Below are 14,197 nucleotides of genomic sequence, written 5' to 3' on the forward strand. Positions count from 1 at the left end.
TTTATTATATACTATTCGGGCTTTGAGTTGTTGTTATTTATAAAATAAATATGGCTAATTTGTACTGATATGTGATTATGAGAATAATTCATTATTTTTTCCCATTGACTTAGACCAGCTATTAATTAATATTTGCATAATAAAAAGAACTGAATTTTCAAGAGTAAAAAATAGAATATAAATCAACAAATATTACTGAATTTATAGAAATAGAATTGTTTAATATTCATAATAATAATATACATTTCTTTTATATTAATATGTTATAAAAGTAAATTCATTATCTAGTGCACAGGACATCCATAATTAAAGTTAACTTACTCTACTGTTTCTACAGAAATTTATATACCAGAAGGCTTTTAAAATTGATGAAGTCATACAAATCAAAATATAATGAAATTGTATTTAGCAGTATTTTCAGATAAGCTTTTGGAATAGCTTAGTCATATCAAAGAAATTAACTGCAATTCACATTAAATATTAATTAGTAGTACTGTACAGATATGAAGTTTTTTGGTGTAATATTTCATTATCCATGCAAGATAGTGTTCTTCTATAAGTCAAACAGTTGATTAGATTAGAATTCTTTTAATTGCAGTGTATTTTGTAGTATTTACTTGATTAAAATCATTACAATTTTGAGCATTTTTATTTAAAATGTGTCTTAAACTCTTCTGTAATTGCACTTAAATATAACTCATACCTGAAAACAAAAAACACTTTTACTAAAAGCAGGATCATTCAATTTTTCTGTTCCTGAGGAAGACCATTTAAAATGGCCAAAAACGTTTGAAATATGAATAAAAAGGCTGCATTTTAAAGGTTTTTGTTTTGAGGTATGAGTAAAATGCGTCTAAACTTGACTGAAATCATTACTTTGACATATCTAAAGAAAAACCTTGTTAAGCATTTACTATATTATATGGAATTTTGTAAACTAATTTGTGTGTCAAATAATTTTGTATTTATCATTTCTGTAGGTTATCAGATACAATTTTTCACTTATTGATGAGTTTGAGAGGTTTTATTCTAGAGTCTCTTTCTCATGATCATTTGTATAAAATTACAAAACTGTGAAAGAATTCCAACAGTTTTTTTTTTTTTTTTTTTACTTTTGGAGTTACTAGAATATATAAACTTCAAAAATGGATATTCTGTATAAAGTCTTAAAACAGACATATATATCTTTATATACAAATAAATTGTTTATTTAAAAAATAGTAGATTTTAGTGCAATTAGGATAATATTTTGATCAAAGCCAAACTGTAGAATTAGAAAATCTCAACACTTGATCCCAGGGAAATGCAGGAAAATCTAAAAAATAAAAAAATAAAAAGAAAATTTAATTTATTATTTTCTGCTTAATGTTCACTTAATAATAATTATAAATTATCATAATTAATTAAATTAATAAATTTGGTTTTTAAGTCAATAAAAATCGAAAAATATAGTACCAAAATAACAAATATTTAAATCAGACAATATGAAAATTTGTCAATTTATAAAGCAATCTGACTCAATATTATATAAATGAATTTAGAGAAATGTTTGTTTATATTCTAAATTTAATTATTTATCTTGATGACGATACAAATTTTGTGTGTTGTTTTCATTTTAAACTATTTTTACAGTAATAGATTTTTTGTTAAATTGTAATTATCATTCAAATAAGTCTGTAAACTGGTTAAACATATTAATTTTATTGTACGGTGTATTATTTTTCTAGTTATTAAAATGAAACTTCAATGGATCCTTTTTTTTTTTTTTTTCAAATTAATTAACTCAGTCGACTGCTGTTCTTTCATTAACAAAAGCAATTATTTTAAGCAGTTGTATCTAATAACTTACATTAAAATTAAAATTATACCTTTTTAATCTTAAATTTGCTTGCAGACAGGTAATAGTTAACTATTAATTTAAATTTTGACAATTGATTGAGATGCATTTTACCAAGAAATCTTGTTTAACTCAGCAAATTATTTACACTCCAACGATTCCAATCGGAGAATATTAAAAAGTGAACCACTCCTGCATAATTTCCTGGATGTTTTAAAAAAACTAGTCCAATCATCTTCAGTATCATTCTTGTTTGTGAATCCTTTTTTTTTTTTTTTTTTTATTGTAGAGTGCAATGTATGAGTTACTCTTATTTATTAGCTCAATAGAAATAAGATATTGAGCAAGTAAAAGAATGAATAAATTTAAAGAAATTTTTATGAATGTCATTATATGTTAAAACTGAACGAATGTGTCGATTGTTGCTAGTTTTTTAGCAATTTTGATTGATTGATGATTTATTTGTTTTTAACTGTTTTTTCGGTGAACGGAAAGGAAGGAAATGTTTCTACTCACATATATTAACCTTTTTTTTTCTTTTGTGTATTAGTCAGTATTATCAAAACAAGTTTAAGTTTCGTAATTACAATTATAAAATTAAAAATATACTATATATGCTATAATAATTAACAAATGTAATAGCAGTTTATGATCCATTACATATAAAATGTTTGACTCAGAAAAAAAAAACTGATTTAGTATTATTATTATTATTATTATTATAATGTAATTGTTTATGGCATAGAAATTTTAATTTTTTTATGAATTTAATGCAAATAAATTTAAAATGTAATAAACATTGTCCATATTTTTGCAATTATATTATGTAAAAATGGATTTTAGTGTAAAAACAGTAATGTTTAATCAATGCATTTATAAAATTTCTTACTTTAGAAAATATTTTTATCAAACAAACAACTTATTAAGCAAAAATTTTATAAAAGTTTTTTTTTGTGTAATAAGTAAATTTTTTTTATAATTAAATTTGTTAGTAAAGAAGCACATTAATCCGGTTAGATAATTACTTGGAAAACTTGTTAGTGACAGGTATAATAGTACTATACATTTAAAATTATCCATATTATTCTAGAATTAAATATACATTATGCAAACTCTCATTATAATAAGCAAGAAAAAAGTTTTTGCCATTAATCAAATTAATGTCTAAGTAAATTTAAAAAAAAAAACTATTTAAAAACATTTAGTGATTACAGATTTTAATACTTTCCTGACCTCTAGGCCATTGTCTTTCTTTACGATGTCCTTGATTGCAGAGCATACCATAAACATTAATTCCGGGTATGTGAGCATAGGTCGGTATGCTGTGTTTGATTGGACCTTGTAAATATGCATACGATGGACAGTGACATATGACTAGATAATGGGATTTTCCTGTTCTCCTGCTCTGTAATGCCAGTAACATCCAGTCTTTGGGATTCTTACAAGGTCTCACAGTATGAATTGGTTCGCAAATTTTGACCAGTGTCAGCGGCTACAAAATGAATTAATTAAAGTATTGACACAACAAAAGAAAACTTAAAATTAATACTAAAGGAGTAAAGTTAATTAAGTAATTAAACGCACAAAGTGTAATTTTCTTTGAAAACTTACACGATAATAAATTATATATTAATTATATTCAATTCAGTTATTATGGAAAAATATTGTGTACATAAGATGGTATCTTAGAATTAATTTAGATATTGTTAATCATCAAGGAAGCTTTAAATAATAATCTGATTAATAAAATGCTTAAGAAAATCAGATAAGAACTGTAGTTTAGTAGGTTCATTTATATAGATTAAGCAAATAGGTTATATTTGTATATTGATAAGTTTTTTTTTTAGTTTGAATCGATAGAAATCTTTTAATTTTGCATTCTGAATTTCAAATTTATTTAATTATGGACCTCTCATCTATTTATTAGGAGAAATTATTGTCTAATGTTCCATCTTTTAATCATTAAGTGATTAAAAGATGGATGCAATCTTGTGTCATTTGACAATGGTTATATATTTATCATATTTTCTAGTAAAATAATTAGAAGTTATATGCCAATTTTAATTGATATTTAATATAAAATTCCTGTAAGCTAGTTTAATTGTTAATTTTATAATAATTTAATACTATGATATCATAATTGAAATTATAAAATAAACCCAGTATAATTGCTTTAATTATTATTATATCCAGTGTAAATGCTTAATATTACATCTGTACATGTATATGAATGAAAGTAAAGGATCAACCTGTTTAAAGAATTTTTTTTGTTTATTCATTAAGTTAATATTAGAGTAGTTTATAAAAATAAATTATGGATGTTGAAATGAAGGACAGAAAACCAGATTCTTTCTTCTTGTTACCTACTGTATTTTAATAACTGCTAGGAAGTTATCTAAAAAGGAAACTGTGGGTGGACTAGCTAGATACAATCAAACCTAGTTGAGATTAGGTCAACAAATCCATCAGAATTCTAAATGATAAGCTAGATTTACTAATAATTATATTTTGTTAAAAATAAAATTTAATATTAATCATTATAATCATTTATTTTAAAAAAAATCAAGGTAATAAATGTAGCAATAACCCTTGATTTAATAAGAAGGATTTCCTTTTTATATAATACTACAGTTTAGTTCAATAAAAAAAGGGGGACTGTATTTATTTTTTTTTATTATTATTATTAGATTATAGTTAAGTAATGTAAGATTGTATTTATAAGATTATAAATTCAGGAACACCAGTGTGTTAATGAGAAACAATATAAAAAGGCTTTATCGTGCGTGTTTATCTTTGGTAGAAGAAACGAAAAGTGCTATGTTGGCAAAACGTGTTCTGACAATAAGAACGTGAAAGCAACCAATGTTTTGTGACAGTCACGTCTTATTTAAAAGGGAAATAGTAGTATCTGTAACCGAATCGTTCTATTACATCACAATAATGAACCCAAATTATTATAAAAATAGTAAATTTCCATAGGAAAATTGCTTAGCGTGTTAATTAAGTCGAAATCTATTCTGCCCCCCTGATGTGTAACTGTGAAGTGGCACAAATCGGGCATCCTCTAATTGTGCTGTACGAGTTTTATTGCTTTTAGATGGTCGTAATGATTTATTAGAGTGAAAAAACCCCATTTATTACACAGTAGACAGTTGAAGGCAGGGTGTGTCTCGAATTAAACTTAGGGACGGCAACTAATGAGATGTAATACGTGATTTGTAGGCTAAGGTGTTATACATTTTCGTAAATCATTCCAAAAAAAACAATACGGTAGTACTTACTACACCAGCTTCGTCGGCGATCAAATTAATAGTGTGCTCGTCGGCCGAGTCCATTCTGTTCGAGCAGGATAGGCTATAAGTCTTGGGACAGTAACATAGGGATTGAATTCGGTTCAGTCGGATGTACATTGCGTTACATACTTGTTGAGTCGAGCACTCGGGCAAACCGTAGGGAAGTAATTTTCCATCTCTGTTGGGTATCTAGACGAGAGAGAGTGGAAAGGGGAATAGTTAAGTAACCTTAATTTTAATCCCCCTCTACTAACGAGAACGAATGGAAGCAACACGTCATTCAATAAGATGCGTTATCAAAATTGAATATCGTTTTCGACGATAAAAACATAACGTGATGATCGATCTGATTATAAACACGATAATTATTATTGTAATCATTCATTTGATTTAAGTCGGGGATCGATGGTGCATTCACAGTTGGCACGCCAAGGTCGAATGTTTAGCATTATTTTCTCTCTTAATCTCCTTTCTGACCCAACAGCGCTACATACCTGTTACACTCTATTTGTGCAAACGAACATTCACGGCTTTAAAGATGCATCGACACTCTTTCAGTTCCTGGTAGCCAAATATGCCCTTTTTCTATGTTTACGTAACGTGGTTACGGCTCAATGAATCAAATTTCCGCTCTTGAATGAAAAGTCTCCAGAGATTCGAATGGGTCGAGTCGAGACCTCTCTTTTTTCCCCCCCTCTCCTTTTATTCTTGCTGTTACTAAGCTGAAAAAAGTTATTTTTTAAAGCAAATTTATCGAATAAATTTTATACTTAATGAAAATTTAAGTATCAGAAAATGGTACTGTAATCTTTATTAATAGAAAAACGCTGTACGTTACTTGTAAAATACATTCTTAAGAGGAGGAAAAACTTAAGATTTTATCAAGTTAACGTCTTTTTTTTTTATCCTCGGGAACATAATAAGAATCTATCTCATCTAAAAGTACATAAATAATTCATGCCTATAAATCTAATTAATAATGAACGTTGTGCCTACTAAAACCGGAAATGCCATTTTAGAATTGATTAGCAACTGGAACATTTTTATTCTGATAGGATATAAAACAGAATAAATACAGATTATTATTATTATATATATTTTTTAAACTAGTTTCTTTATTCCCTTCTAACTTATTATGGATGTGTTGTGCTTGTACTGAGCTATCAAACATTCTGTAAGATAAAGATAGCATTGTGTTTTTCTACGTTTTTTGACAGATTAACGGACGAATATGGAATTTTAATTACTTATCTAGTGATTATGTATGTAGCGATTGTGTTTTCCATTTAGGAAAGTATTGTTTGGTCGGAGGAAAATAAAAAGAAAAGAAATAATTTATTTCTTTCAACGAGAATTTAAAAATCTGTTTTGAAATTGATCGATTGTTCGTTTCATTTTTTAAAAATCTTTAACCTGGAAGAAATAGGGGAAAGTACGTATTGTCATTCCCTGCAAGACTTTAAAACTTCTCTCATTTTGCTACCTTTGTTTTCCTTAATCGGAAAAATCGAAAAATAAAAATAAAAAATAAACAAAGAATGAATTAAATAGTTTTAACCTTGAAAGTCTTCCTCATCGAATCTTAAGAACATCTGGAATCATTTTCGACGTCATCTACGGCATTATCAATGAAAAAGTCGTCTATGAATTCTCATTCATAACCCCGAGTATAAAAGAATTTCATTCATACAACAATAATAATAAAGCCAAAGGGGAAAATAGAACGATAATTACAGTACCAGTTTCTTCATCACTCGGCTTCGTAATATCTAAAGTCGTAAGTACTTGTGACCTTTCCCACGTATTATAACGAAATTTGTGTCCGGTCGACGTAAAACTTACCAGAAAATTAACCCATAAAACGTGACCTTCTGTTACATCATTGACCCGTCCCAGACATTTTTTTTTGTTTTTTGATATCTGCTTCGTAAGTATTGTGAAGGCGCGTAACTTGGCTCCCCTTTATTATTTCTTTTAAAGGCTAGCATTACTAATATTACGCGGAAGAGATAAATAATGATAATGATAAAAGTCTGTCTTGGGGTGTAAATTCTCATTATGCCGTCTAAGAATCGCGAGTAGAGAAGCGTAGATTTTTATATTTAAACAAAGCGACTGTACCTTTTCTGAGATGCCACGCAAGACGGCCTTTTCATTGTGGACGGCCGAAGTCGTCGTCCAAGCGGCGATTAGGAGGAACAGTCCAATTGTCAGCACATTGCACATTGTCGCCACCACTTGTGTCGTAACGAGCATCACCAGTTGCCGTTTTTACGTCCTTCCACCCATAAACGGCGTCTCCCCTCCCCCCGACTTTTGAGCCTGGGAAATACAGTCCATGAGACATTAGGGTTACGGTAACACTCATCCTTGCTTAGTTCCGTCTAAGCGAACGGTTGGTTGGTCTTGCTCGTGCCTTTCAGATGCACATATTGTGTCGCTGAACTCGGTCCCGAGTTCACAGAACTCCCACCGATATGTACTGTACCTATGCCAAATTTGGTCCCGTCGTAAATCGTACCTATAACACACATCTGTCAGAGCATCCGGGGCTACACTTCGGTAGCGCGCCTTTCAATTACGTCTATTTTTCATTGTAAACGTTTGTTTACCTCTTATAATAATAATAATAAAGCGACTATATTTAACATAAAAATAGCGGTAGCCCCGATAAAAGGTCCTCTTACCACGAGGGGGTATACTAATTAACATACGTGATTTTTTATATATAAAAATATCTTCACGTCCTCCTCAGGTCATCTTTACATCTCTGATATTTATCGATCGGCCGGGCTCATGTTAGAAAGTCATTTGCCGGGTTCCTCCTGTATTTCAGACAGTTTCGGTGTTTTGACCCGTTGCATGTATGCCTACACGCTGCGATAAAATACTATTTATGTAATTTTTTTTTTGCTTTTTAAAAGTATTATCTACCATTGTCTGTTATATAGAACATGGATGGCGGGTCAGAGTTTGCTCCCCCCGTTTTATTTTCACACGTTTCCTACCTAAATAGCGAGCTTTTGGTCATTAGCACATTAGATATTCGCCTAGTCTTTCATGCGAAAAAAAAAGACAAGAACTTCAATAGAATCGTCTCGAAAACATTATACGATTATGCTTTTTTTTTTCAATACACGAAAGGATGGTTCATTGTACGTGACGTTGTCACGCATTAGACACGCGTGTAACTAACGATCCGTTCCGATATACACGATTAGGTAGGTGCATTAGTATATTATTATCAATTTTAAACTAGGATTTCACTTTTGTCTCTTCTGTTTTTGATTACGACAATGGAAACGTCTTTTCCGATTTATTCGACGGTAGATGGCGTTAGAGGGTGGAATGAGGACCCCTCTTTTTTCCCCTTCTTTCTCTAACCCGTTAAGAACAATTGCAACTAAAAAACAAAATGCCAAAAGTAATAAATGCCTGGAGACATTCCTTACCACATTTTAGTGTTTGAACCGAATTTAATCCCCTCCTCTTCAGGAAACTCGGCTATGGAAAGGTAGTAAAATCTGTCCGGAATTCAACTTATTCTGTTAAGATGCGAACTGGTTTGAAGTTAATTCTACCCACATCCTGTTTAGGTCCCGAGTTGACCTTGACATGTTTTTATTCTTTTTTTTTTTAATATATATTTTAAATATTAAACTTTTCGTTGTTTTCCACTAACTGCTACCAACCGCAGTATGGTCTTTACGAGGAAAACATTTAGTTGTGGTTACCTATCGTGTTAAGTAGATTTTATTTGTAGCAAACTGATCCAATGATAACATTCGTGTTAATTACATCTCACCACATCTTTTTCTATGGTACAAATGATCAATTTTTCCACTCCTCCTCCTCCTAAATTAATGGACAGTTTTTTCGAGTTATGTTTTGATGCGTTGGAGCTATTTACGATTCTAAAACTACTATTTACTCCCACTTAAATCAGTGATGTACGTATTTTATTAACAGAAAACTTTACGAAAAAGCTGTTAATATTCGTTAAACTCGTTTCTTTTATTATTGTTTGGGCGGCAAAGATAGAAATTTGGGATTTCTCTATGCTAATACCCAGGAAAATATACTTTGTGGCAACCTTATTCGACGAATTTAAAAGCCCATTAATTAATCCGATGCCAAATTCTTCGAAAGGCATTCTTTTACGGTAATTGCTGTCAGATTTCCATACGTCCACTTCCTTTGTAAATACGTTGGACATAAGTCGTATTTGAATAATTTACGGCCGACAAGCGCCTGGTACTACCGTGGATAATTAAATCAGTCAATGGAGAGTCGCGAGTAGAGGAGAATGTAAACAGGAAGAACCATATGCCCAATCATGACGTCACGTAAGGCACGAAATACATATTAATCCCGTAAAAGATCAAATCGTGATAACCTTCACGGATTACGTCTCGAATGTGACAAGCGTAAAATCGATCGGAGGAACGGTAATAAAAGATTTTTTTTTTAAATTTTATATATATATAAATTTTTTTTTACGGATGGCGATTTTGATGACAAGAAAAGTGACGTTGTCGATCATCTCTCGCGAAAACCGCACCCCTTGTGAGATACATCCGCCGAAAACCGATACCCCGTTTAATTATCTCGGCTGCTGTATTATTTATGCTTGAGATAAAACGATTTTTATCTCGCATTTCCACAATGAACTCTATAGAATTTTGATAAGTTTGCCACCGACAAAAATAAAAATAAATAAATAAAAAAAATGTCAACTTCTTGACGAGAAATTAACATATTTCTAACGCCATTTTTGCCTCTCGATCCGACTTATATAGATTTGTGATTATCAAAATGTATAAAATGGCCACGATACGCACGTAAACAAAGTACTGTATTCCGTTTGTTTTCAAGTTTCGAATTTCCTGTTAATAAGAGGACTTCCAAGTGTGCTGACGATACTCGTTTTTTTTGGGCGGTCGTTGCTATTGACACGCATTTTTGTCCCATAAACCTAAATTCTGTACAGTCTCCGCTTTGTACATTATTAACTAACAATGTTTGTGTTTATATTGGGCGTTACGGGATGGCGTTGGGGAAAAAAAAGAAGGAAGAAAAAAAAAAGAGGCTCGGACTTTTGTATATTGTCTAGTTTTTCTGTTTTTTTTTTTTTTACTGGTATTCTAGGAAATTAATGCTTGGTTGGTTGGCATTTTAATAACAGTATTTTGTGGCGCGTTTGATTATCGTTCGAATGTTTTGTTACTCTGTTTGTTTATTAAATAATAAAAAAAANTATATATATATATATATATATATATATAAATGATATGAAAGTTATGTAAATTAAAATTTCTTTTGGTAAAATGTCAGTTTTCATTTATTTTATTGATTTTATTTAAGTTTTTATTGTTTTTGGAGAAGGATAAAATGATATTTGTGACTTGCCCAGGCCTCATTTTATTATTTTTGTTTGGTGAATTATGTAATCTAGTTCTGCATCAAATCACTTTTTTATTTATTGTATTGATTATTCTATTTTCTTTAAATGATCAAAATGCATTTTTATTTACATATATGCTTGATAAATTATACTTTGTCTCCAATTATTTATATATTATTCATGAAAGTTTACTTCTTGAAATTTGTACAGACCAGAGTATACATAAACAAAACACCAAGGAAGCATAAAATAAACTTTAGTATGGGCTTTACTAATGGAAAAAAATATTGATATTAGTCTGTTTTTTCATTAGTAAAGCATATACTGGAGTTTATTTTGTAGTTCTCTGGTTTGCTCTGTTTCATAAAAGTTTGGTGTTAATTAATGTAAATTAAAAATTTTTTTAAAATATTTAAAAAAACGTTTTAAATTATTAATTAAAATTAAAATCATCAATTATCAATTTGAAATTGCTGTAAGAAATACATTTGTGTGTAATCCTGTTGTTAATTCGATTGTTTTCAGAAATTATTATTTTTTTTAACTCTTTCCACTCTGTGGGCACTAAGAGGGCCTCGTTTTCCAAGTCCATTATGAGCTCGGCCAGGCTCACAATGGTGAGGGACGGGGTCTGAACTATCTGGACGGACCACCTCCAAAAAATTCCTGGGGATTTTTCGACCCATCCAGATTCGATCCCAGGTCCCAAGAGCAGTAGGCAGTCCTTGACTGCTTGGCCATCCAGCCATCTTTCAGAAAATTTAATTATAATTGATATAGTTCTAATTGTATAATTATGTGAAGTATTATATTTGATATTTGGGCTATTTGAAGATGCAATCTATAAAATAGCTCCAAATGTCAAATGTACTATTTTATATAATTATAAACATAATCTGTAAGGACAAAAGGATAATTTGAAGACAAAACTTAAGAAATGATTGACCCATTTAATAATATGTCTTTGTCTTTTGTTTGAAAATTTCAAAACATAAATAATCTTTATTTACAATTTGAAGTTTCCAAATTAGCTAGAGAAACGATTGATCTGTTTACAAAATATACAAAAATCTCCATATAAAGTATTATGATAATATATTAAGGCAAGTGTTGTATACTAAAATGAAGCCTTTATAAGACAGTCATTAAACTTTTTATGAACCTAAAGCTATTATATTTGTTAACTAAATTATATGTAGAAAGTTTCTTTTATAAAATTTAAATATCATAAACTAAGTAAGATTAATAAGATGAAAAATAATTCATATTCTGCACGAGTAATGCAGCAAGAAATTTTTAATATAGATAAATTAAAATTAAAACTAGGCCATATTTACATTTACGTTAAAATATAAAATATCACAAATATACAAACTTGTTTCCATTTTTCTTTTTCTGTCACTAAAATCACCAGCGACAATCCAAAACAATTTTCACATATGGAGATGACCTTTTATTGGCATAATTGCCAGAGGAATTTTTTCCATTTTGCATTTTTTGCAGAGGATGCAGCCTCAAATGAAAGGTCATCTCTGTATGTGAAAATTGTTTTGGACTGTCACTGATTGTAATGACAGGAAAAGAAAATGAAGACAATTTTATACATTTGTGATACATTTTAATGTAAATACAGTAGCGCCTCAATTATCCAACCCAATTGGGGACTGGGGTTGGTCGGATAATTGAAAAGTCGGATAACCGAAAAGTATGAAAAAAATCCATTATTAGTGTAGTATATTATTATATCCCATATAATTAGTATATTAGTATATCGCTATTAATCTACTTCGCTTTGAATTTTCATCGATGTTAAGCCTAACAAAAATTTTTTAAAATAATAATTGTCGCTATTGTATNCGATCGATTATAATACATGACCAAGACCTGTCATTGTATTTCTAGGAATTCAATTATTTAACACATTGTACTATTGATGTCTGATTTTAACTGAAAGTTACAAAGATCTTAAAAAAAAAGAAATCAGTTTTTAAATAAATTATGAATTTATTATGGGAAATTATTTTAACAAATAATAACATTTTTCATTTCTCGAGGTTTTTTTAATATGTCGATCGATTATAATACATGACCAAGACCTGTCATTGTATTTCTAGGAATTCAATTATTTAACACATTGTACTATTGATGAATTATTTCTAAAGAAAATTGGCACAATTTTCTTTTAGAATTTCTGTGCTTTTTTAAATGTAACGATAAGAAACAAACATCTTGCTGTTGCATTCACTTTTCCATTATTGAAATTAATTTCAGGGCAGTGAAGAAAGTTGGAGAATTACTCTTCATTTTTAGTTTACTTGTATGTCTTGTTTGAACTATTAACATTAATTATCTATTGATAGTGTTTTTTAATATAATATATTTCAGACATTGAGTTTCTGAACAGTATGAGATTATCATCATCCTATAAAGAGAAATGTCTACAGTAACTTTTAAGAAGTTAAACAAATCTCTGCTATTGTTAAAGCAATATCTTAATGAAAATTAAACATAAATCATCATATTTAAATTTTGTTATATGATAAAGATATCATTTTATTGTGAAAGATAATTTCATCCAAAAAATAAACAATGATGTGGAGATTTTAGAATTTTCATTTGCAGTTTTGTTAGTGAAGTGCAATATTACAAAACTATCCACATTTTATGGATTCAGAATTTAAATCTTACTTTGATATAACTTATCAAAACTATAAAAGAATTAGTGCATTAAATTAATGAAAAGTTTAGTTAGATGTAATATCCTATATGTTTATATATTAATTAATTAAACATTTATAATAATTCCTTATAAAAATATTTTACATTTATGTGATAAGAACTCAATTTTTCATTATATTGTAATGTAGATACATTACTAATTCATTTTTTTCCCTATCTTTTTATTCCTACTAAAAAAAATAAAGTTTTTTGTTATTTGCTTATTTTCCATGTTTATTATTTATATCAGTCTACCAATTATAATTATTATATCTGTCGTAATGTCAATGAAAATGAAAATCATTATAATGATTCAGTTACATATTTAACCAACAGCTTCACAGACTTGATTTTTGATTAAAGCCAGACAATCTGTCAAATTATTGGGGGATAATAAGGCTAAGTTAACTTGGCTTTATTATAACACATAATTTGCCAGATTGTATTTTATTATTGTAATATTGTATTGCCAGATTGTATTTTGTATTGTAATATGCAATTTTGTAACTCAATCATTAAAGCCAGATGGCTTTAATGATTGAGTTACAAAATTGAATCATATTTCAACTTATCGTTCATTTAATTCAAAATTTTAAAACAGCTCTTTTATTAAAAAAGCCCTACATTAATTAGTTAAGGCAATTAGTCAGTTTGTTGGTGTTAAATGTATGAAAAACACTTTTAATAAACTACTACAAACTTTTGTTCTTTCATATTCATTGTGGGTTTATCCAGTGTGAATTGTTTTGTTATTGAATTGGTTAAGTGGTGAGGGATGGAGATGTGCACAACATATCATGAACACACTATCCATGTAAAATTTCCGAGGAGTTGTTTGCCCAGATTCGATTCTGGATCCCTCAGAATGTAAGGGTGAAGGTGCTGCCATAACTGTTTTGGTTATCTAGCCATTTGATATTATAGTTTAAGATAGTTTTATTACAA

The 14,197-nt window shown here is 29.2% G+C and overlaps 1 protein-coding gene across 2 annotated transcripts; it reads right to left on the reverse strand.

Annotated features, from left to right (window-relative positions):
• Positions 1–238: 238 nt before the first annotated feature.
• Positions 239–7,601, reverse strand: LOC111616052. 2 transcript variants are annotated; one of them, XM_023357491.1, is made up of 5 exons: positions 7,252–7,601; positions 5,625–5,847; positions 5,119–5,319; positions 3,071–3,329; positions 239–1,315 (listed from the first exon to the last, which is right to left on the reverse strand). In XM_023357491.1, exons 3-5 carry the CDS (start codon positions 5,245–5,247, stop codon positions 1,254–1,256), a joined length of 450 nt encoding a protein of 149 aa, XP_023213259.1. In that variant the 5' UTR covers positions 5,248–5,319; positions 5,625–5,847; positions 7,252–7,601; the 3' UTR covers positions 239–1,253. The 2 variants fall into 2 exon arrangements, with proteins under 2 accessions (XP_023213259.1, XP_023213258.1); XM_023357490.1 differs by lacking the exon at positions 5,625–5,847.
• Between the last annotated feature and the right edge of the window lie 6,596 nt (positions 7,602–14,197).

Source organism: Centruroides sculpturatus, unplaced genomic scaffold (assembly GCF_000671375.1).
Source record: "Centruroides sculpturatus isolate CEXI.00-Female unplaced genomic scaffold, Cexi_2.0 scaffold2635, whole genome shotgun sequence".
Taxonomy (NCBI): Eukaryota; Metazoa; Arthropoda; class Arachnida; order Scorpiones; family Buthidae; genus Centruroides; species Centruroides sculpturatus.